The sequence below is a fragment of the Phasianus colchicus genome, chromosome 10 (assembly GCF_987193195.1).
Source record: "Phasianus colchicus chromosome 10, bPhaCol1.hap1.1, whole genome shotgun sequence".
NCBI lineage: Eukaryota > Metazoa > Chordata > Aves > Galliformes > Phasianidae > Phasianus > Phasianus colchicus.
In genome coordinates this window covers 8486471-8508272 of record NC_143445.1, presented here as the reverse complement: position 1 = coordinate 8508272, position 21802 = coordinate 8486471, and the positions used below count along the sequence as shown (strand labels likewise).

The 21802-nt window shown below is 49.1% G+C and overlaps 1 protein-coding gene across 3 annotated transcripts in view; it reads left to right on the top strand.

Annotated features, from left to right (window-relative positions):
- Nucleotides 1-21802, top strand: part of EPHA4 (EPH receptor A4) — a 242342-nt gene that overhangs the window by 140962 nt on the left and 79578 nt on the right. The window contains exons 1-3 of one of the 3 annotated variants that reach the window (XM_031596397.2): nucleotides 8306-8443; nucleotides 8948-9015; nucleotides 12772-13435. In XM_031596397.2, coding sequence (XP_031452257.2) covers nucleotides 8335-8443; nucleotides 8948-9015; nucleotides 12772-13435 — 841 coding nt within the window. In that variant the 5' untranslated portion in view covers nucleotides 8306-8334. Of the gene's footprint in view, nucleotides 1-8305; nucleotides 8444-8947; nucleotides 9016-12771; nucleotides 13436-21802 lie in introns of those variants that run through there. The other 2 variants (XM_090147217.1, XM_090147219.1) reach the window with 2 other exon arrangements.

Below are 21802 nucleotides of genomic sequence, written 5' to 3'. Positions count from 1 at the left end.
AAGTAACCACATGTGTTGTTGAAAAATACATATTGTTTACAACGTACTCTTACAAGATCCTTAAATATTTCACTTTGAGGTTTGCTTGATATAAAATATTGCATTTGTTCAAGTTTGTCACATGGGCTGGGCTCTAAGCTGACTCACAGCTACATCCAGAATAAAACCACTATGCCATCCCACTGCAATTGTGGATTTAATTTGGTTACTTTCCATCTCCTTAAGAGAAACAAGAGAGTTTTCAAACCAAAAGGCATTTACTGCTTACCTAATTAAAAATGTACCCATCTGCTGGTTTGGTGGCTGACTTGTTATTCAAAGCATGCGGATCTAAGTAGGTTGATTTATTTATGAAGACCTTATGACACTGAGAGATATGCACTCAAAAACATGTAAAAATAAATGTGGCTGCAGATGGGTAGATACACATAGATCTTTATGGGGTTCTACATAACACAGTGTTTTGGAAAATAGGCTTTTTGGGGAAGCTCCTTTTGTGAGGGCTGCTCAGAAAGCAGTGCCTTCTATGGTACGATGTTGGCCCACACCGTCGGAGGCGGACATTGGTGGGATGGCAGCAGAGGCTGAACCTTCCCACCAACATCCCATTGCATTTTGCTGCCGTGCGACAGATGGCAGCAGAGGGGCAGTCTGAGAAATGGCGTCTGACATGGAAGGGTGTATGAAGCAAAGCTGCGTCACTGAATTCCCCCCTGCAGAAAAATGGCACCCATTGACATTTGTGGACGCTTGCTGAACACTGATGGAGACCCAACAGTGGATGTGAGCACAGTGAGGAGACGGGTGATGCGTTTCAGCTGTGCCGACTGTGGCAGTGGATCACCCCCACTGGGTACATTTTTACAAGAGTGGCATGCAGGGTCTTGTTCATTGCTGGCGAAAATGCATAACTTATGGTGGTAACTGTTGAAAAATAGTGCTTTGCAACTGAGAATTTGCTCTACCAAATAGTATTTTTGTGCTCCTTATATCTGCTGTCATTTCTATGGAAATAAATAAGAGACATTGCTTTTGGAGCAACCTGTGTACAACCTATGTGCTTCCACATATTTAACATTTAAAGCTCAAACAACAAAGCAGCCAGCTAACATGTTGAGTGATAGTTCTAGTCTGAATATCATATAGTGCCTTTTAGGGTGATTGGTTCTGAAAACTTTGTGTGAGTGACTGACTCTTCAGGAGATGCTACATTTTCATCAATGTTTTATTTAGAGAATGTTTTAAAGTGAATTTTAATCAAAGGAGAAAATCATTATCGCTCACAAATATCATGTATTGGAATCAGGGTAAATGCTGTCTTCTTATATTTCATTTCATTGGTACATTGGTAAATCTTCACCAAAGTAACTATGCTAAGGCGAAGGGAAAATCAGGTTCTAATGGATTCATTCTTGATTTCCTCAGGTAAAGTTTATTCACCATTTTATGGGCTCTGGGAAGTTCCCAGTGTAATGAAGCCATCATGGGATTTCCATGCAGGGTGTGGAGCTGTTAGTGTTAAATCTCACATCATTACTGCTGCAATTCCACTGGCATGAGCTGGCTTCTTAAACTAATATAATGGACTAATGCCCGTGCTTTGTATACGATGCTGTATTTGTAGGTGGTCTGCATTGGCCACCTGAGAGGTATAAGAAAAGTGGAGAATTACGTGGCTGGGAACAGTGCTGCAGGAGCTTTATGGCCTCTGTTTCTGTTTACAGCACGGTTTCTAATGGGTCCTTCTCAGCTTTTCTTCCCTCCATGGGTCTGGCCACGTTTCTTCAGGTTTTGTGTATGTTTGCATGTGCGTTCACATTCGTACGTGACAAAAGAGACAGAAATGATCCCTTTATAGACCACCTGACTATACTGATAGCCTAGCAGATTGAAACCATTTTGCATCTAACAATGAAGTTGCTTTCAGCAGAAATGTATTTTGTACCACACCAAGCACTGACAATTGTGCTCAGCTTCGCAAAAATGCATTTCTCTAAGCCAAGGTCAGTTTAAACTGGTTCCCCACTATATACATTTTTAAATTCCCCGGGAATCTCTTTTTATTTTCATGTCAAGACAAGCATGTGAGTTTCTTAGCGCCAACAAAGTACAGAAATACAGTTTGTATGTACATTTAGCCAAGGAAGGATATTAGACTGAGTTGGGTTTTGGTAGGAAGCCATTTTTTGGGGAAAACTCTGGAGATGTTTGAATAATCCTTATACTAACAGATGTCACCACCGGGAATCTGTTTTACTTTTACAGCTCTTTATTTGAGTGTCTTGCTGGCATTTTTGGTTACTTTGGAGCCGTGGGTGAAACTCAAACAAATCTGCATTGTCCTTGTGCTTTGATCTGTCCCGAAGATATATTTTGATGAAAGTGCCTGATAGAAATCAAGGAAAGAAAACCCGTACATTTTACTGCGTGTGCTCCTTTAGTGCAGAAGCATTCTTCTGTGCTTCCATAAGGAACGGATAAAAAATTGTACCGGTAATCCTTCGCTTTTGTTTCCAACACACTGCAAATGGCTGTTTTCCTGGTCCCATGCGAGCCCTTGAAATAGGGGACAAGGGATCGCAACGGGTCAGGGCAAATGGTTAGTCACACTGCTCCTTAGAATCGAGCCCATTGTCTGGACGCTAAGCAAGTTTTCCACTGCTCATTTCAGCCGCCATTAGGAACTGTGGGCAGCGTGGTAACGCGGGTAAGGAGCTGTAATGGTGGTGGGCAGGGGGCCGCCGAGGGAAGCTGGCGGCTCTGGGGCAGGAGCAGCACTGTGCAGTTCTCCTCGAGCATAACGGTTTTCCTGTTTTCCTCAGGATACCACAAGAGAAAATATTTGGGAAAAAATGTTGTCAGAAACACCGGCTGTGTAGGTATTTGGAAAATTTGACAGCAGAGCGTCTCAGTAAAGCAGTGAGTCATCTCTAATGGACACGGAGCTCTGAGGTAGAACTCGAGTCACTCCTGCTGCTGTGTGCAGGAGGATGGCACGGCCTGGGGCTGCCTCCATCAGCGGGATGAGCTGTGTGCTGCTGGGGGAACGGGATCTGGGAAACTGTGCTTCTGACCAAGGGAAACTGTCTGATGGTGCCAGTGGTGTACTGAAATTACCGGAATTAATTTGTATCTCATAAATTAGAAAAATTCTTAAAATTCGGTTTGTGCCTGAGTAGCATGGGGTGCAGGCACGGACCAATGTGGGTTTTTTGTTCTGATGTCCCTGTGGTGCTCACATCCCAGAGAGCGGGCTTGGCAGCCGGCTGTGCGAGGGGCTGTGCGAGGGTATCCGCGTCTGTGACAAGAGCCAGCAGATGGGTATAAATGAAAAGCGAGGCGATGCAGCGGCAGCGCTGCCAGCACAGCAAACTTCACCTTGTTCTCTGAACGCCTCTCAGATCAGTGGCAGCACGGAGGAAAACAATAACTGTCACCTTTTTGACATAAAATCAATCAAATGGTATTTTGTTGTTGTTTTTTTTTTTTTTTGCTCCCATTGTTCTTCTTGCAGGTTTTCATTTCTATGTCTTTTTTGCTTTGTATGAAATTAATCTAGAATTTGAAATATTTTGCAATAAAATCAAAGCAGATACTGAGCTAAAACACATGAAAATGTATGTACTCACTTTCCCCAGCAAGAGGTTCCCTTAAAACGTGACAAATAATTTCTTAGATAATAAACAGCCATTCTTTGCTGCCTGCAGCTTTTTTGTAGCAAGGACGGAAACGTTCAGGGAATGCATCAGACAGAGATAAGCCCAGCATTATTATTTTCAGATTGGCCCGTAGACAGCAGGTATAGAAGGTGCTTTCGTGCCTTACAGATGTTCCTGAATGAAGCTGTCCCCCTTTGCGGGAGCAGTGTGGCAGACAGTGGCTGCCTGCGGTTCTCTCTGAGCTGCTTTAAGGCAGGCATGGCAGGCACTCAGCTCCAGCCAACTTGTAAAGTTTTACTGTGACAGTGACTGCGAGTCTCTCAGGAAACCTGTGCAGAGCTGAACACAGCTCTCCTCCTGGGCTCAGTCCCAGCCTCTGCCCTGTTCGGGGAGCGCAGCAGTCACTCTTGTGTTCACGGAAAAAATGCACAAATGCTTTCCACTTTTTTAGGAGAACAAAAAACAGGGTCTTACATTTCGTTCTACAGAAAACCAAGCTGTCTGTATCCTGCTATTAAAAAATGGCACGCAGTAATAAAGAAGGAGGGGCTGGTTTTGTTCCTTAGCGTAAGCACAGAAACAGTTTCCTTCTATATGTTTGCTAAAATTTTGTTCATTAGTCTGGGTGGAGTATCTCAGAGAGCATGGCTCACTCAGAGCTCATTTGGATTTACTCTCTTGGAAGTGCCAGAAATGTTCAGGGCTCCATAGGGAACCTGTCCCTGGTACAGCTTGATTGGTACCATCATTGCATAAATAATCTCTGGAAAGATCACTGTCTCCAAACACAGAGCAGCCGTAAGTCAGAGCTCCAGCACGCTGTTCTTTAGGTTATTTTATCAAAAAAACAGTTTGGAGACTTTGCTTTATAATTATCTGTGCATCCAAAGGCATTCCTGCAGAACATTTATCAGGACAATAAAAATAATCCTGTATCTTTTTAAATTTACTTTATTATTATTTTTTTTTTAGTAATACCTGCAGTAATTAATGGTGGAAAAGCTGAAATTCCCGCAGGGAAACAAATCCAAAACATTTATATTGATTTAGGATTGATTCTATTCCACACAAAGGGCCCAGTTCCACCTCTTCAGGTTTCCTAGCAAAATTCTTAAAAAAATTCACTCAACTAGAGTCAGGAGTCTAGCTGAGAAGTCCCAAACTGCGACCTTATTCTTGAAAGAAGAAAGCTACGTCCGTTGAACTCGATCGTTTCCCCACTGCAGACAGAGATGGGTGTGTGCTTCTAAAGAAATCTGGATGTAGTTTGCAATTCCCTGCGCTTAGACTTCAGCCTCACCCTTCACGTTCAACCGAGGCTCCTCCGAAACTGCCACAATCAGCTTTCCCTGCCCCTTCTGGCGCGGGCTGCCGCTCTCGCCACGATTCCTCCTGGACGTGCAGCCCTCCCAGCTCCTTGGCTGCACCCCGCTGCCCGCCGCCAGCCGTGCCCCCCCGTGGCCCACAGCCCATCCCACCCAGCTCGGCGGCTGGAGGCTGATCGCTGCTGCGGACCGGCAGCACAACGCCAGCGATGCTCAAAAGCCTTTTGTAGTCATTCAGGTATCTGTTAACCTCCGCAGCTCTCAATAACCTTTCGGTGCAATGTACGCACGCACATTCCGCTCTGAGTTGCCAAGCATCTGTGCTCGCAGTGCTAACAACCTGCGGGGCTGCACAGCTATGCGCACGGCGTTCTCGGTCACGCTCCGACTTGGGACAGCTGCAGCTTGCTGCCTGCCTCCGACCTGCCTGCAGGACAGCACAGCGAGCCCAGCCCTGCTCTGCTGAGGTGGGTGCTGGGCTTTGCTGCATCGGGCCTGTTGTTGGCTGATGGGCTGCAGCACCGGGCTTGGCACTGGCTGCATTTCTTCCTTTTGTTCTTCACTGTACCTGAGCTGCTTTTCACGTTTTAGAGTTTGCCAGTGCCCTTCAGTGCTCACTGATGGTGGGTGTCACAAACACTCCTGTGTGGTCAGTGCTTTTGGTGACAGGATTTCTGTTCAGGGACCTGATAGTGGCATACTGCAAATGTTAGGGATTGCACTGTACAGAGCAGTCGCAGCTGCTGCTTCACTTGGCACCGACATCCCACAGCATCTCACTGACTCTCACCCAGCCCTCCTCAGTGGCATTGGTTGGGGAAGGGAAGAGTCCTGCATGTCTGTCCCTGTGCTGCCAAGACCCGGCTTGTGCCCAGTCAGAAGAAGCACACCGTCAGGCTTCTGCCATTAGCAAAAAGGCTGCAGTAAATAGGCAACTGTTGTGATGATGGTCACGGTTAAGAGAAGGAAGCGTCAATACGATGCAGTGCCTAAAGCTCACTTGTTTTGCAGAGTGGATTTGCAAATGAACTACAGGTCTGATCCCTTTCTTATTAAGGTCAGCAGCAAAGCTCCCTGTGATTCCAGCTGGAACAGAACTGCTGGGATGCCGTGGTGCTCTCCTTGCTGGGATCCTGCAGATTTTTGTGCTCTGGCAGCAGCTTCAGCTAACAGCAGCTCAGCCTGGGGAACCACATCCTACTCGGACCCAGGAGCAGCTGCTGCTCCCACATGGCTAACAAGGGGTCAGGGGACTGATGGGCAGATGTGCTGTGCTCACAGCTCCGCCAAAGGTCGGTGAGCCCGGAGGGAATGGTGGGCAGCGCGGTGCCGGTGTTGGCTGTGCCACCGCGGTGTGTGCCGGCCTGCAGGGCTGTGCTGCGGGCACACAGCTGCCTCGGGCTGCTGTGCCCTCTGTGCAGGGGCTGGACGGGTGCAAGCTGTGTGGGAGAGAGGTAAATGGCTCACATTTTTGTGGGAAAAATCTTTTCAGAGGAGCCGGGTGCATTTTTTCCCCTGCAGGCTGTGGAATTGCATACTAAAGGAGGATCTGTGCTTCCTCCCCCCGCTGCTTCTTTTTCCTCCCGTTTTTTTCCCCACCTCAGCGTGGTGCTGGGCCCCAGGAGGCCCGCAAGCACACAGAGCTTCCTACCAAGGCTGTCATTTGACTGACAGCAAAAAGCTTCCGGGAGATGGACGAGCGTGAGTAGGTGGGCAGAGGGAGAAAGGGGAGAAAGGCACAGTGTGCAGCAGCCCCACATCCCGCTGGGGCAGGAAGGCGCCAGGCTGTGCATTCACGGCTGGGCAGGGTGCAGAGCAGCTCCTTGTGCAGAGCTGTGTGATGCTCCAGAGCCCTGCTAGGAACGCTGCTTACTGTGGGACCGTGCTCTGAGAACACCGCACCTGTCAGCAGGATGCTGTGTGGGTACCACGGTGTTCACCACGGCTTCAAAACAAACAGAAAACAAATGGTGAATGCAGGGGGAACAGCGCTCTTTCTGTGATCAGCTGCCCTGCCAAGCACGGCCAGGGCCAGATCCCAGCGTGTGCTGTGTGCTGTGTGCTGTGTGCTGTGTGCTGTGTGCTGTGTGCTGTGTGCTGTGAGCAGGGTCAGCCCAAGTGCTGCTGCAGCTGGCGTGGCCGTGTGGGCTGTGTGTGCTGAGGTGACCCTGAGTGAGGAAGCAGCAATTGTTTTGGCACGGCTTCTTTCACACCTTTCTCACAGCAGAAGTGCAGTGGATTTGGTTCAACTGGGACCGTTTCAGTCGTTACGTTTACAGGCCTGTTTTGTATTGCCTATGTTTATTTTATCTGAAAAAATCACTAAATTTTAGCATCAATATACTTGGAATATTTTAGAGGTTTCAAAGTATGTCGTAATTGATGACAACTGACGTTTCTGTCGTTGCAGTAGAAACGACCCAGTCTTTTGCAACCCCACACCATTTGCCCTAACGTGAAGGTGGGAGGCTCACATCACTGGAACCCAGCCCTGCCTGCTTTAGGGTGTAATAATAGCGGAACAATTCCTTCTCTTCCTCCTCATTAAGCCAAGAATTCGCATCGATAATTAAAGTCAGGAAGCGCAGAGTTTAACAATGGCACGGCCGTGCTGCTTCCAGCCCCCCGCCCCGACAGGCGCTCCGAACGTTCGCCGTGTGCGGGCCCGGAGGCTGGCGTCGCTCCCCGCTCCTCCCGGTTCCGCTCGGAGCTGCCCCGTAACAGGCGCTCGTGGGGAGGGGGCGGCTGAGCCCCGGCCCGGAGGAGCCCGATTGGTAGCGGCGAGTTCGAGAGCTGTGCTACGGGCGGGCAGAGAGCGCGCTGCCGGAGCTCGCCTACATTAAAGCAGTGAGAGGTACTTTTCTGAGGCAGAAAAGCGATGGCAGCAACGTTACCGCGGAGGGTGCGCGGGTGCCCGGCCCCAGCCGCGCGGCGCTCCGGCGCGGGGCAGCGGGGCCGCCGAGGCGCTCGGCGCGGCCGCCAGGTGGCGCTGTTGCCCAGCGGTGTGGCGGCGCGGGGCCGCTCTCTGCCCGGTGCCCGCGGTTCCCGGGCGCCGCGTGGTACCGGGAGAGGGCGGGGTCTCCTCGCGACTTTTTGCCATTTCTTTACTTCTTTATTTATTTGCTCGTCCGTCCGCGCGTTCTTCCTTTCTCCTTCGTTTTCCCCGCTCGGAGGCTCCTCGGGCCGCACCGCTCCCGGCCCCGCCGCCCGCTTCGGCCGCCGCACGGAGGGGCGGGGCGGGGCGGGGCCGGCGGCGCGGGGCGGGCGGCGATTGGCGGCGGGGCGGCGGCTCGGCCCGCCCCTTGGCAATGCCTATGCCCGCGCGCCCATGCGGGCGTTATTCCACTGGGATGGCGCGGCCGGGCGGCATGGCCGGGGTCCCCGTCGGCGCGCTGCTCCCGCTCCTCGTCGGCGTCTGCGGGGCCGTCACCGGCTCCCGCGTGTACCCCGCCAACGAAGGTGAGGCGCGGCCGCCCCGCGGGAAAGTTCGGTGCCGGCGCCGGTCCCTCCGCCCCGCCGCCCCTCGGGCCGCGCGCTCCCGGGCGGTGCCGCGGGCCGGGGCCGGACAGGTGCGCGGGGCGGAGCGCGGCGCCGCGGCCCCCGCACCTCTCGCCCCTCTCGGCCGGGCCGGGACCGCCGTCTCGCGCGGCTCTCCCGGAGCGGCGCCGGCGGGTGCCCGGGGAGCGGACGCGGCGCGGGACGGGGCGGGAGCGGAGCGAGTCCGCCCGGGGGCCCGGCAGCGCTCCGCCGAGCGTCCGAGGCGCCGCTCGCTCCCCCGCTGCCCCGCGCCGCCCGAGCGGCTCCAGCGAGCGGCCCTGCCCCGCGCCGCGCCGCGTTACTTCCCTGAACGCCGCGCTCCGAGCCCCGCGTGGGGCTGCCCGGTCCCCGCGTGCGGAGCGCTCGGCTGCGCGGCTTCCCCGAGTGCGGCCGGAGCGTAACGCGCTGTGTTTTCCCTCTCCGCAGTGACCCTGCTGGACTCCCGTTCGGTGCAGGGGGAGCTGGGCTGGATCGCGAGCCCGCTGGAAGGAGGGGTAAGTCCGCCGCTATCGGATCGCGAGGGCAAAGGGGGTGATTAGTGCGTTTCGGAGAGCCTTAATGGCGCGATTACCGCTGATTGCGGCGGGGAGGTCGGGTTTCGGCCCGGGCTCGCGGAGTGAATTACTCTTTGTTGGGGAAACTCTATACTCCCTTCGGACGGCTCTGTCATGGAAGAGGTAAAAACCAAAAGGGCAGAAAAGAGGTTTCGGAATTAAGGGATCGGTTCAGGCACGGGCTTAGGTGCCTGTTTGAAGGTGAAATACCAACGAGAAACGCGATCCGGCGGTGAACCGGCGGTCCTGGCTGTAATTACTGCGTTTGGGGGCTGGCTCGCCGGGCCGTGCTGTGGTCTGGCACTGCCGCTCGTGGGTACGATGTGGGTCGGGGCTGCCGTCGGGTTGGCGCGTCGGGCTCCCGGTGGGTACCTGCAGCGCGCAGCCTGTGCCGCCCGGGTCTTTTCGTGCGCTTTTCTTAAAGAGGTGATTGTAAGAGAGAGTCGCTCCGATTCCCTGCGGTGCGGTGACAGCAGAAGCCTCACTTGGAGGCGGTCGGGGCTCAGCGCGGCGCTGCGGAGGGGCTGCGGGCAGGAGGGCAGGGTGCTCGCTACGCGACCCGCTGCTGCGCTCCGTGGGACGCGGGGCGGTGCTGCTGGGGGGGTCAGCGCGGTATGCGGTTAGAAGGGGCTTTCTTCCTAAGGAGACCAACTTAAGAAAAATGCAGGCAGTGCACGCTGATCGTTAATAGCAATAATAATAAAAAAAAGCCCCCCACTCAAATCCTTTTAATATTAGATGACTAAAGCAGCTTAGTTACTTTTCTTTGAGCACCCTAAGTCAAACTGGGTGAAAAATAAGTGCTAAAAGATTCAGATCCATGCGCAACAAAGTGCCGGGTTCTTCGGGAACCTACGGGTTTAGTTCTCTGTGTGTGTGTGTGTGTGTGTGTGTGTGGTGTGTGTGTTCCTGCTTGTAATTAGAAGAGAGCTAAGGAAACAGCAGCGGGTGGAAGGAATCTGAGGTTGTGCTGGTTGGCGACGTATTATGCATAAGCTCTGAATAGCCATAGCATGGGAGAAAGGGGGATTGTTTGGCTCCTCCATTGTTGTTCTGCCTGAACTTGACTACAGCCCTGGCTGGGGCTGAGCCTGGGCACACTGAGCTCCGGAGCACGGGGCTGAGTGGCAGCCCTGCAGGCTGCGCTGCGGTGCCCACTGGTTGCAGCTCTCAGCCTGCACAGCTGCCAGGAGCAGCTCTGCCTTGGGGAAGGCTGTAGGGCTGCACCCCGGGATGGGCAGCTGTGTGGGCAGGGTCTGTCCTGCAGCTTTGCTAGGGGAACCTGTGCTGTGGATGAAAGTAGGACCTAATATATAAGTTTCAATAAGTCAGTGGTGAATTGATGACCGGGGCGAGCTTTGTTACAATTGTTGAATTCTCCCTTTCCCCTCATGTCTTCCCTGCAAGCTCCATGCAAGCTGGAGAAGGAAATGCATGCTCTCCTTGTGGACGTGACTGGTTTCACTAAACCTACATACGCGTGTTCTATTTTTAAGCCAGTAGTGAAAAATTTAAGAGTACATGGTCTGCTCTGAGAGACAGTGCTTGCAAAGCGTTTATTTTAGCTTCATATGCTGCAGATTTATTTCAGGCAGCAGCAGTGAACTCTCTGCTTTATCTTCCTGGGAAGACCCTGTCCTTCAGCACCAGTTTATCTGTGTGCACCTTCTCTCTATTCCAGGAGATGTTCCTCTGCACCCCTGCCAGTTCCTGAGGTGTGAGGGCTGCGTGAGTTAGACGGGTTAGAGATAAACACTGTCATTTAGCAACGCCTGGCTGTAATCAAATGTATAGTAGCCCTGGAGGAATTAATGAATTGCAGTATAAATGTAATTAATGATTTTCTCTTGCATTTCATAGTTGAAAAGCAGGTTTTGTGCCCAGAATGTTTTACTGTGCATCATTAAACCGTGAGAAGAGTTGAATTATGAAAGTTAACTTTTTGCTTTCAAGCTGAAATTAAAGCCTTTGCCCACGTACTTGGAGTTACAAACCATTTACAGTGGCTGGAAGTCTTGGGGCTCTGCTCGTTTTCAGCTCTGGCAGGGAGATGCGCCTGTGTTTGGTTTGTGTGTCCACGAAGTAAGAAATGTTTGCCTGTGTGCTGGGAGGCAGGGCTGTGCTGAGGTCCTGAGCAAGGCTCGCTGAGTGTAGCTGCGGCCTCAGCGGGCTCTGCATCGAGCCCTGAGCAGCATCCTCCTTTGTATGAGCGTGGTAAAGGAAATCCCGTCAGCAAGTATTGCTTCCCTCTGCTGCTTCCTTTCTCTTCTACCACACACGGGTAGGTAGGGTAGATGGGACATAAGCAGAATGGAAACTGATGGATCATAGAGACAATATTGTAACAGTAAACTAGCCCTGTAGCAGCTGTAAATTAAATAACTGTCTTCTTACTAACACTGTGTTACACTTTACATTGATAGATGGCTTTTTAAGATTTATTTTTTCCTTCTTCTGTGAAAAGTCATGGCATGCTGAGTATTGATTTCCCCCCGCCCCGTCCCCTGCTTCCATTTTAATTTGCAGTTATAGCTGGGCAGCAAATAAAATATTATTTGCTCTGCTCCTAGTGACTCATGGTGCTAACTGCTGTCTTTCTATAAACGGATTCAGCTAAGCTGGAATCTCTTTAAGTAAAAATCACTCTCATATGAGCAATCCTTGTGAGGAGAGTGCAGGATCTTACACTGGAAGGCCCTTAACTTTAAGAAGGCTTTTGTTTATCAAAGCCGTGGCTTCAGAACAGCAATTTTGGGAAGTCTCTTTAAAGTTTCTGATGGATTTTTTTTTTCTTTTCCAGGGATGATTTTTATAGACTTTTTTGTATACCCTCCAAACTCAGGCAGCATGCAAGCATTATTTAGTATGTGCTGTCTTTTGTTGTTGCTGTTGTTCTGTGAAGAAGGATTTCTCTTAAACCAAAGTGCTGTGGGGATTTTACTAGAAGTATCTTGCCAAGGCCCCTCTTCTTCCCACTCCAGGAAAGCACAGTGGTGAACTTTCTTGTATCACAATCTCTAAAACATTGTGGGGTTGGTTTGTTTGTTTGTTTCCAAAGCTCTTGCTTATGTTTTCTTTCTCTTAAAGTTCCTCATCCTGAAATGGTTTAGGGCAAGATCTCTTCTTTGCATGTCTTCCTTGGATTGCATGTATCTTTGCTTTGTAATTATGTTGCCTGTTAGTTGGGCACTTCTGAAGGAGGTGCCTGAACTTGATTGAAGAGTGGAAGAGTTCTACAGTGTGGTGCTAGTGCAGCGTGGTGGTTGGAAGCTCTCAGAAATAAACAGGGCTGGCTTAGCAGTGCAAGAGCCATGGTGGTGATGCCAGAAATGGGGGTGTTACTCCATCTGTGTCACGTGATTTTGCTGCCTGCTGCTCATGTGTACAAAGTGGGGTTCACATTTGCTGCAGAGGAAACACCAAGGCTGGTGTTGTGCTACCAGTCTGTGAAGTACTGCACGTGCCCTGATCCAAGTTGGGTCTGAGCTGTTCAGTCTTACCTGATTTGGAGCCTGCTTCTCTTCAGTGGGCTTCTCATTGGAGAAGCTGAGGTGCTGGCTTTGGTGTGATAGAGATGTTTGTTTATTTGTTTTCCTTCCATCTCCCTGTTAGTTGTGGAAGGGCAGGTTAATTTTACTGTGAAGGTCTGTTGTTTCTTTTGAATACTGATGCATTTCTCCTCTTTCTTCTTGACAGTGGGAGGAAGTAAGCATAATGGATGAGAAAAACACTCCGATCCGCACCTACCAGGTTTGCAATGTGATGGAGCCCAGTCAGAATAATTGGTTACGAACTGATTGGATTCCCCGCGAGGGGGCTCAGAGGGTATATATTGAAATCAAGTTCACACTGAGAGACTGCAACAGCCTGCCAGGTGTCATGGGAACTTGCAAAGAGACTTTCAACCTCTATTACTATGAATCAAACAATGACAAGGAGCGTTTTATTCGAGAGAGCCAGTTTGCCAAGATCGACACCATCGCTGCTGATGAGAGCTTCACCCAGGTGGACATTGGCGACAGGATCATGAAGCTGAATACAGAGGTGCGGGATGTGGGACCTCTCAGCAAGAAAGGGTTTTACTTGGCTTTCCAGGACGTCGGTGCCTGCATTGCTTTGGTGTCCGTTCGTGTCTTCTATAAGAAGTGCCCACTGACAGTTCGAAACCTGGCACAGTTTCCAGACACCATTACTGGGGCTGATACATCCTCTCTGGTGGAGGTTCGTGGCTCCTGTGTCAACAACTCGGAAGAGAAGGACGTGCCAAAAATGTACTGCGGGGCAGATGGTGAATGGCTGGTACCCATTGGCAACTGTCTGTGCAATGCTGGCTATGAAGAACGCAATGGTGAATGCCAAGGTAAGATGAGCCATATTGTACTTTTCATTAGGGCTTAGTTGAATACATAATTGAATTGGAGATGAGAGTAAATGGAGTAAAGCCAGTAATTAGCAGCCCCTGTGGGATGCAATGGGACAGAGGGGTTTAATGAAGGAGTCCAATAGCTCCAGGTGGCAAGTCTAAGAATTATGTAATGCAAAACAAATGATACTGCCGTAATAGGCAGAAGGCAAAATGCATTTTGCAGCAGGCACCTAAATTTGCATTGGTCTGTGACGGCCACCAAAATGTGACTGCAAAGCAGTGCAGCTGAGCTACCGTCATGTAAAGTGACAATTCTTTTAAGTTTCCCTCAGATAATGCAGTGGGATAAGAACCAGTCAGGAGGAGGAAGGGGGGGGAAAAAAAAGAACAGCAGCAGTTTTAGCTGGATTATTTTCCCCCTTTGAGAAGGGGAAGTCTTTGGTGTTTAACTTGTTGCAAATTTTTAGTGCTAAATAACCTTTTGATATTTGACACTGCTGCCTTTGTTAAATATTTTCATTTCTCAGAGGGTTTCCATTGTCTGCTTAATAATGGAGGTGCTAGGATACTCTTAGAAATGCTGAAAGTCTGCTCCCCCCGCCCCATCCTGTGTACTGCTGAATTAGGGATTAAAGTTTATATAAAAGACAGATTATCCTAAAAAGGGGGGAAAAAACACCCTCAGAAGCCTATGTTCTCTTCATCTCTCCTTTCTGGAAAAAGAAGTAGAAGGTTAAGGAAGGAGAGAAGAGTTTATAAATAAAATATCTTCGGCCTCAGCTTCTAAACTCTTGCTTGTGTAAGCATAAATGAAGATGAAATTTGAAATGCTTTTGCACAGTTCAGTGGCCTGAATTCTGCCAGGTGCTGAATTGAAGTTGCTGAGTTTCTTAGTGGATTTGTACCCATGTTTTTGGAAAAGGTGGTTTGGAGCTAAATGTCTTGGCTTCATGTCCCCTTGGTGCATTTTTCAGATTTTTCAGCAGGTCCTTATTTAGTGGGGACTGAGAACAAGCTAGCAAAGCAAGCGTCTGACTGCCTTTGTGCTGAGCTCCTGAGAGAATGTTGTCTTTTGAACATCCTACTTGATTTCTTTTAAATCATAATTTGCAGTCAGCATGAAGTTCATTACTGCATATTGAAATTAAGCTTTGGCAGGAAAAAAGTTTTAAGTGTAAACCTCTGCCTTCATTTCTGGAGTTTTTGCTAGATGGAAAAAGTCTTAAGTGCCTCTTGGCAACAAAATTGCCATGGGCTGTAGTGAGCGTTGGGAAATGAACAGCATCATGAGCGGGCATCCTGTTTGGAGTAAACGGCTGCCTTTGGAGTTGTGTGAGATGTAAGCTTAAAAACCTGCATACAATTGAAGATGCAAACCTGCAGATGTGGTACTGAGTGGGCGCTGCTTAGGGAGCAGCGGGAGGCTGAGGAGGTGTTGCTGTCTTCAGATAGATCAGTGACTTCTAGGCAAAGCATCTTGACACATTAACAGCCTGGGCTGTGAGAGGAGGAAATGAATGGGGGAAAAGCATCCTGGTTTATTGCACGGAAATTATTCTGCCTTCTCCTGAAGGCCTGCTGGGTCAGCCCCGGGTCACACCGATTGACACACATCTCATGCTTTTCCTCGCCAGCGGCCCGGACATGATATGAGCTCATGGTGTAACGAGTACTGCCTTCTGCAAGGGGAGGTGTTCAGGTTTTGCTGGTGGGTGGTGGTGGGAGCGGGCTGTTTTTCTCTTTGTTTTCTGTCATCGGACTAGACCTTGGGGCTGACTGTGCGTGGGCAGGTACCTGCTGGGCTCAGGGAACCCGGCAGCCTGTCTGTGCTGCTGGAGGAGGGCCAGGCGGCGTCACGTTCGCAGCTGAGAAGGAAACTTTATGTCTTCCTGGGTTTGCCAGAGTCAGGCTGGCCCGTGCCAGTTCTTCCCGAAGGACTTGAGCCAGCAAGTAATTGGAAAGTGCTAAACCCATTTCATCAGTGGTTACTTGTGGTTTCCTCTTTCAGCATTTGCCGTTCCCCAGCCAGAACGGTTCACCAGGAAGCTCCTCTGGTTGCCGGAGCCCCGCAGAGCCGAGGCACGCTGCTGCCCGTGCTGCCTGACGCTGCACCTGTGGCACGCAGCCAGCCCCTGTCCTGCCCTCTGCCACCACTTGGTGGGACTCTGGGCGGGGGGCGTGAAATGGGGAGCATTCCTGTGGGTTTGGAGCAAGGACGGGGGGAGGAAGGAGAATGTGGGTTTGTGAAAGGCGATAAAAGGATGCCAGGCTGGGCCTGGAGCTGGTGAGAGGGTTCCACCCCAATTGTTTTTCAATGGGCTGGCTATGGCAGGACAAATACAAGGGGAGGTCAGAGGTTGTCCGTTTCCTCATCCATCTTCCCCTGTGATCCTTGGGTCAGAGTTAGGATTGATTAAGACTTTAGATGTTTGACAAAAGCTTGCTGGGCAGAAGAGGCTCGGGGCAGCAGAGCGGGGCCCGCACTTGTTGCAGAGCCGCGGGAGACCTCGGTGCTCCCAGACCTGCATCCCCCACACGGCCTGGGCTTCAAGTTCATCCAGCTCTCTGGGTTTTAAACAAGAGATGTTTCCTTGAGCTGCGTTTAGTTAATATCTGGTCTGTGTAGGAGAAGCATAATGGGAAGATGCTTCCCTTCTAAAGCACCTCTTGTAGCAGATGTTAATGACTCTCTGACCTTGACCAGGATGTATGGAAAAAATGGTGTGTGTTGTATGGAGGTGTTTGAAAATGATTGCACAAAGCCTGTCCTTCAGTCAAACAACTGCTGGTTTTTTCTGCTGACTTTGATAAATCGCCTCGCTGAACTTCCAAGGGTTTGTATGGAATGTGAATATATGGAATATGTATATAGAATATATACATGCACACGTATGGACACACAAAAGCCCAGAGCAGGGACGGAAAAGGGCCGAGTGTTTAATTCCTATTTATTTTGCTTCAGAGCTGCCATGGGAGTGCTTCCGCAGCACTGTCTTGTTCACTAGAAACACAAGATGAGTGCTGATTGATTTCTGACGGCTGAATGTGTACTGTGAACTCTAACTTGTTGTGGATCTCTAGTTTTATAGTTCTTCCCAGAACTTCTTGTGCTAATGGCTGTCCTTTAGGAGAGCACAAATGTGGAATATTGTTGATGGAACTTGAAGCTGTCCCAACTCGTGACGCATCTCGCGGCTGAGGTGCTTTAGGGCAACGTTGAGACATAATTTTAAGTTTGCTTGTATGCGTCATTGTTATGCAAATTGTTTTGTTACACAATTAATATATTGTGGTTTGCGTTTCGTTCTGATTTCCTTGTGATAAAACACATCCTTTAAACTCAGATTGGAGGAAGGGGGAAACGAGCAGGAAGGGAGAGAAGGCAGATTAAAGAAGCCATAGACTGCAGCCATCTGTGATGGTTTTGATGCTGTGAAATTACAAATCTCAATTTTAGACCTGCCATTTAATATAAATATGTGAGACAGTTGAGATTTTTACTGTGATATTGTAAAGGTTATGAGAGCCAACAGCTTTGTCTTCATCTACACTTGCTTTTTTGAGTTGTGAATCGGCCAATTGGCAGAAAATCCAGTGTCATTTAAATATGGCTAGCTCCCGTTTTCCTATCACTGCTGTTTTTAGAATTTTCCTTCTAACTTTGATAAAAGCATCCCTAAGAAGTAATAATTTGAACGATAAGATTCTTTTTATCTCAGAGGCTTTGAAGAGTGACTGTGATCATTGAGAGCAGCAGTTTGGTTTATATCAGAAGATTGCAGTTTAATTATATGTATTTTTTTTTCTGTGATAAGATTTTTTGGATGGCGGGTTCTGTCAGGGTGGGGAAGTGAAATAATTTGTGTGTGCTTACCCGTTTTAGTCAGTTTTTTTTTGTGTGTGTGTCAGAACAACACTGGTGAACACGTTACGCTTTAAAGGAGCTGAGAAGAGGGGAAGCTACCAGGAGGGGCATGGCAGCAGTACCAAAACACAGGCTGTCTGAGCCAAACTTAGCTGGTGCTTCTCTCTGTTCAAAAGCTGATCTGGTTGTACTATATTCTGGTGGAGCTCAACAGATCTTCCGAAGGTTGCTCCCAGGATTTTTTTTTATTTTTTTGTTTTTTGTACCAACTGGGGTATCTTAAGATCCTCCATTTACATGTTGAGCAGACTCTGTCATGCTTTTTTTCCCAGGAAGTCAAGCCACAACTGTTATCAAGCAACTGTGCCTTTATGTATTCCTTGGGGAAGGGCTCATACAAAGTGCTCTTTCCAAAGTGCTGCCAGAATTTCAGCTGCTACATGGCAGAGCAGAACCTGTTCCCTATTCTGTGTGCTTTGGTGAAGAGGCAGCTCAGTAGGCTACGGTCCTCTCAATTGAAAAGAGCTGAGCTGTTGCAGTGTGAATTCCGTGGCAGTTCTAGACAGTCTTTTGTGAGGTATATACACCCTGGTTGTTGTTGTTGTTGTTATTTAATAAAATAAAGTAAAAAAAAACTTTCCAGACAACCTGTCTTGTGTGTGATGACTCCAGGATTTAGATCTTGGCTGTGGAGGGGTTATTATCTGTCTAATAACATGCTCCGCTGAGCTTGATCTTCATTGCACTTGTGAGAAGTGATTAAAGAAATGCTCAGCAGAGTACTTCAGCCTTCGGAGGCTGCATCAGAAAGCCCCCCAAACTTGTGAGATGAGGATCTTATCTGGTTTCATTGCATTATGCCACATCCTTTTGATATGTTGTGGGGAGCAGGTGAGGTCACCCACTTTTGTGAATCAGAGGCAGTTAGCACTCCCATGACTAAATGGACATTCATTTTATGAATATTCAGAGCCTGTTTCACCTCCCTGGGAAGCAAACATGTTGGTTCCCTTCTCTTTCCTCTCCTGGAGACTGGGGAAGCTCTCCCTGTGAATGGGGATTGGCAGCTGTCGAATGACTTGTCTTTTGCATGCAAGCAAACTTCTCATTTACATCTCTTGTATACACCCTCATGCAAAGTAGCACACCCATTTCACAAAGGAGATAAGAGCTTCCTTTGGAAATGCCAGCCAAAATCTCCTTCTGTTTATGCAGGGCTCAAAGATTTGGATTTTATGCAAATGATTCTGTTTTGATTTAAATTCTTTGTTTAAGGGAGAGTGTAATATTTGCGCTGTGTGCTCCTTGTGTCCTGGGTCTCCCTTTGGCTGTGTCTGGCTGTCACTTTCCCGGTCTCCGCAGCTCTCTCGCTTGCTTCCAGCTGGTGCAGGAAAGCTCCGAGCTCCGGAGCCCAGCGTTCCTTGCAGAAGCGGTTGCCGGAGGTGCTGGCAGGCCGGTGTCCTGCCTGCTGGGGCTGCGTGCTCTGGGCTGTGATCCTCTCGGGGTATTCACCAGTGACCTCAGAGCCCAGCTCTAGATCCAGCCTCAGCTGGGGTAACGGCCGATGTCAGGCAGTGGGTTCTGACCCGTAAGTGCACGCACACACGTGCCTCCAAAGCCTCGCACTCCGCAGTGCTAGCAGAGCATCGAGCTGCGGTGTGCCACAGCCCCAGTGCTGTGCCCTTGGCACGGCCACTCGGCTGCTGAGCGCCCCAGCCCATGGCTGCAGCCTGGAGCAGAGGGGCCGGGGCGGCTGGTAGCACTTGGGTAAACATGCACAAATGAAACTGCGGTCTGTATTTACTGAAAGAAAACTATCTGTGAGAAAAGTTCTGCTTTCCTAAGCCTTGTGATTACACAAGGGCCTGTATTTTGTTTTATTTTTGGTTTTAGTGGCTTTCTGTTCTTTTTAACTTTTCTTTATTTCAACTTTGCTTAAAATTGCCTTTGGCTTGAAATAAAGCTGAGGCTCATTAAGTGCTCCCAAAACACAGGCTTGTTCAGAACAGATTTGTTGAAAGGTTTATTGATATAAGCTAGAACACATGCTGCATGAATGTACCGTATTTCTTTAAAGTACCGTTTTTCATTTTGTGTCTTTATAAATCATTGGTATGAAATTGGGACCCTGATTGTGTTGGGGCTACATCCTATAACAAACAAAGGGGAAAAATAAGATTGTGGGGGGTTTCCATTTATTTCCTTTTTTTTTTTCTTCCTTCTTTCTTTTTCTGGATGCCCAATTAGTGTTTAACTTGAAGGTAATTTCACAGGGGTAGTAAAGTGCGCAGTGTGAAACCTTGTGGCATAATTAAACGGAGGAAAGGCTCTTTAAAACAACAAAGGAACGTGCAAAAACTTTGGTTTTGCCCTAATAGTCACCCAGAAAGAGAGACCATGCTGTTTAAAGTACAATATGGATGGGCCATTAAGGTTTTTAAAAAAAGCCATACTGTGCAGTTGCTGTTTGCTTTAGTTTTGTGAGTTGTGGGTACCTAGAGAAAAGCCAGCTCCCAGGTCTGCCTGTTTGTGCTTTTGTTTTTGGGGGTGGGTTCCGATCTCAGTGGGTTTGTGGAGCTGCAGTCGCTGCTGCAGGGCTGTTGTAGCAGCATAGGGGTGCTGAGGTTGTGCTGCAGGAGCTGTGCTGCGGGCAGGCTGGCACTGCTGGGCAGGGCGATGGCAGGAAGGCTGCATCCCAGAGGCACGCAGGGTGTCTGTGGCAAACTGGGCCAGGGGGAAGCTTGTCTGGCTCTGCCTGGTGTCCTAGCCACAAGACAGCTTTTTTTTTTCCTCTCTTCCCTCCTGCTTACTCATCAAAAGGAATTGGTCACCTTCTAATCAGCTACCAGTCCTGCATGCTGGAACTCCTTAAGATGCCATTTAAATCAGGCGATCGATAACTATCGTTTCTCCTTGTGCATGTGGATACTTTGTACAGCCACAGTTCAAAGCTGCAGTACAGTGTCTTAATTACTCAGATAATCCTGTTTGCTTGTATTTTTAAACTATGAAGCGCTGGGTAATTATTCAATTCTTAATAGAAGGCAAATGGCAATGTAAACAATAATTAGGATGTTAGACTAATGCGCTTCAAAGCAAATTGGATTTTTTTTCATACTGTTCAGCATGAAGTCCCATAAAGCTAACAATTTAGTGGCGAGGAAACAAGATCCATTTTGTTCATATTTTATGGCATTATCTCTCCATGCCTGGTTCCTGTGAGCAGCAGCTGACCTGACACGACATGGCCCTGTGTTGGGCTGTGCTCCCATGGTTCCAGCAGGTCCATGGCCCCTGCAGGCCAGGGCTTGGTGTCTTGGCATTCCTCTACCTCCAGTCCAGCCCAACTTTGACCTTCTCAGGCTTTGGAGGCTGGACTGCATGCTGTGGTAGAGCTGCAACATTGCGTCTCCTGCTTGGAGAGCTCTCTTGGTCTTCACAGCTCGTCTCCAGCTGTATAATAAGCATTACACAAGTAGTGAGCACTCAGTTGATTTCTCTGCTGTCTGTAAATCTCATGGATATAGCATATATGGGAACTTCCCCAGGCCTTAATGAAATCCTGTCATCGTATCTATTCCTTGAGTTGCATGCAGCCTGTGGTCGAAGCTGAAGTGTTGGCAGAGGTATCCATCATGCCGTGTGGCTCTCCTGTGCACTGCAGGCAGACAAGCCATGGCCAGGGCTTTGTCTGGCTGCACCACCTCAGCACTGAATGGACTGAGCAGCCAGCTTTATTTTCCCTATTATCAACATTAAGAAAGGCCAAAATGTTCTTCAGCACTGATGCTGAATTACAGGAATTGAATTACAGAAACTTAATTTTCAGTAGACTTCATTTTTATTCTGAGAAGGGGTAGGAGAGGGTAAGCAGTGGAGCACTTGAAGAGGTTTTGGTGGTGTTTTCTGATACTAGTGCAAGCTATCTCTGTATTAAAGTGTGCACTTAAAGGGTGTGGATTTCTTTATTTTAAATCCCAGAGGCCTCTTGCCAGGCCACATTGTAATGGCATTAATTAACGAGTCTGCGTTTCCATACATAAAACATCTCTGTCTGGGGAGCGGAGGAGCACTGTCAGCCAGGGCTTCTGTGAACCTGGTGCTTGAATTCATTTGTTTTTGGGCCTAAATGTTTCTGTAGTTGAAAAAGAGGTGGCTGCTTTGAAAACATTTCCCCTTTGAAGTCCCCGGGCTGGCAGTGCCTGGGGCAGCTGGCAGGCATGGTACCATGTGAGAAGCACAGATCAATACCTTCCCTGCCCTGCTCCCCGGTGTGCAGTGCTGCTCCAACCGGTTTTGGGAACTATTGCTTGCGGGGCACATCCAGCTGGGATGGCGTGGGCCTGGGCCTGGTCTCTTTCAAGGAAGGCCCGTGGAAAATGGGTTCCGGGAACTGATGGCTTTGGAAAGAGTTTGCTTTTTTCTTCTTTTTCTTACAACTCCTGTAATTATGGAGAGGATTAGAGGGAAGGCGAGGAGATCAGTAGGAGGGCACA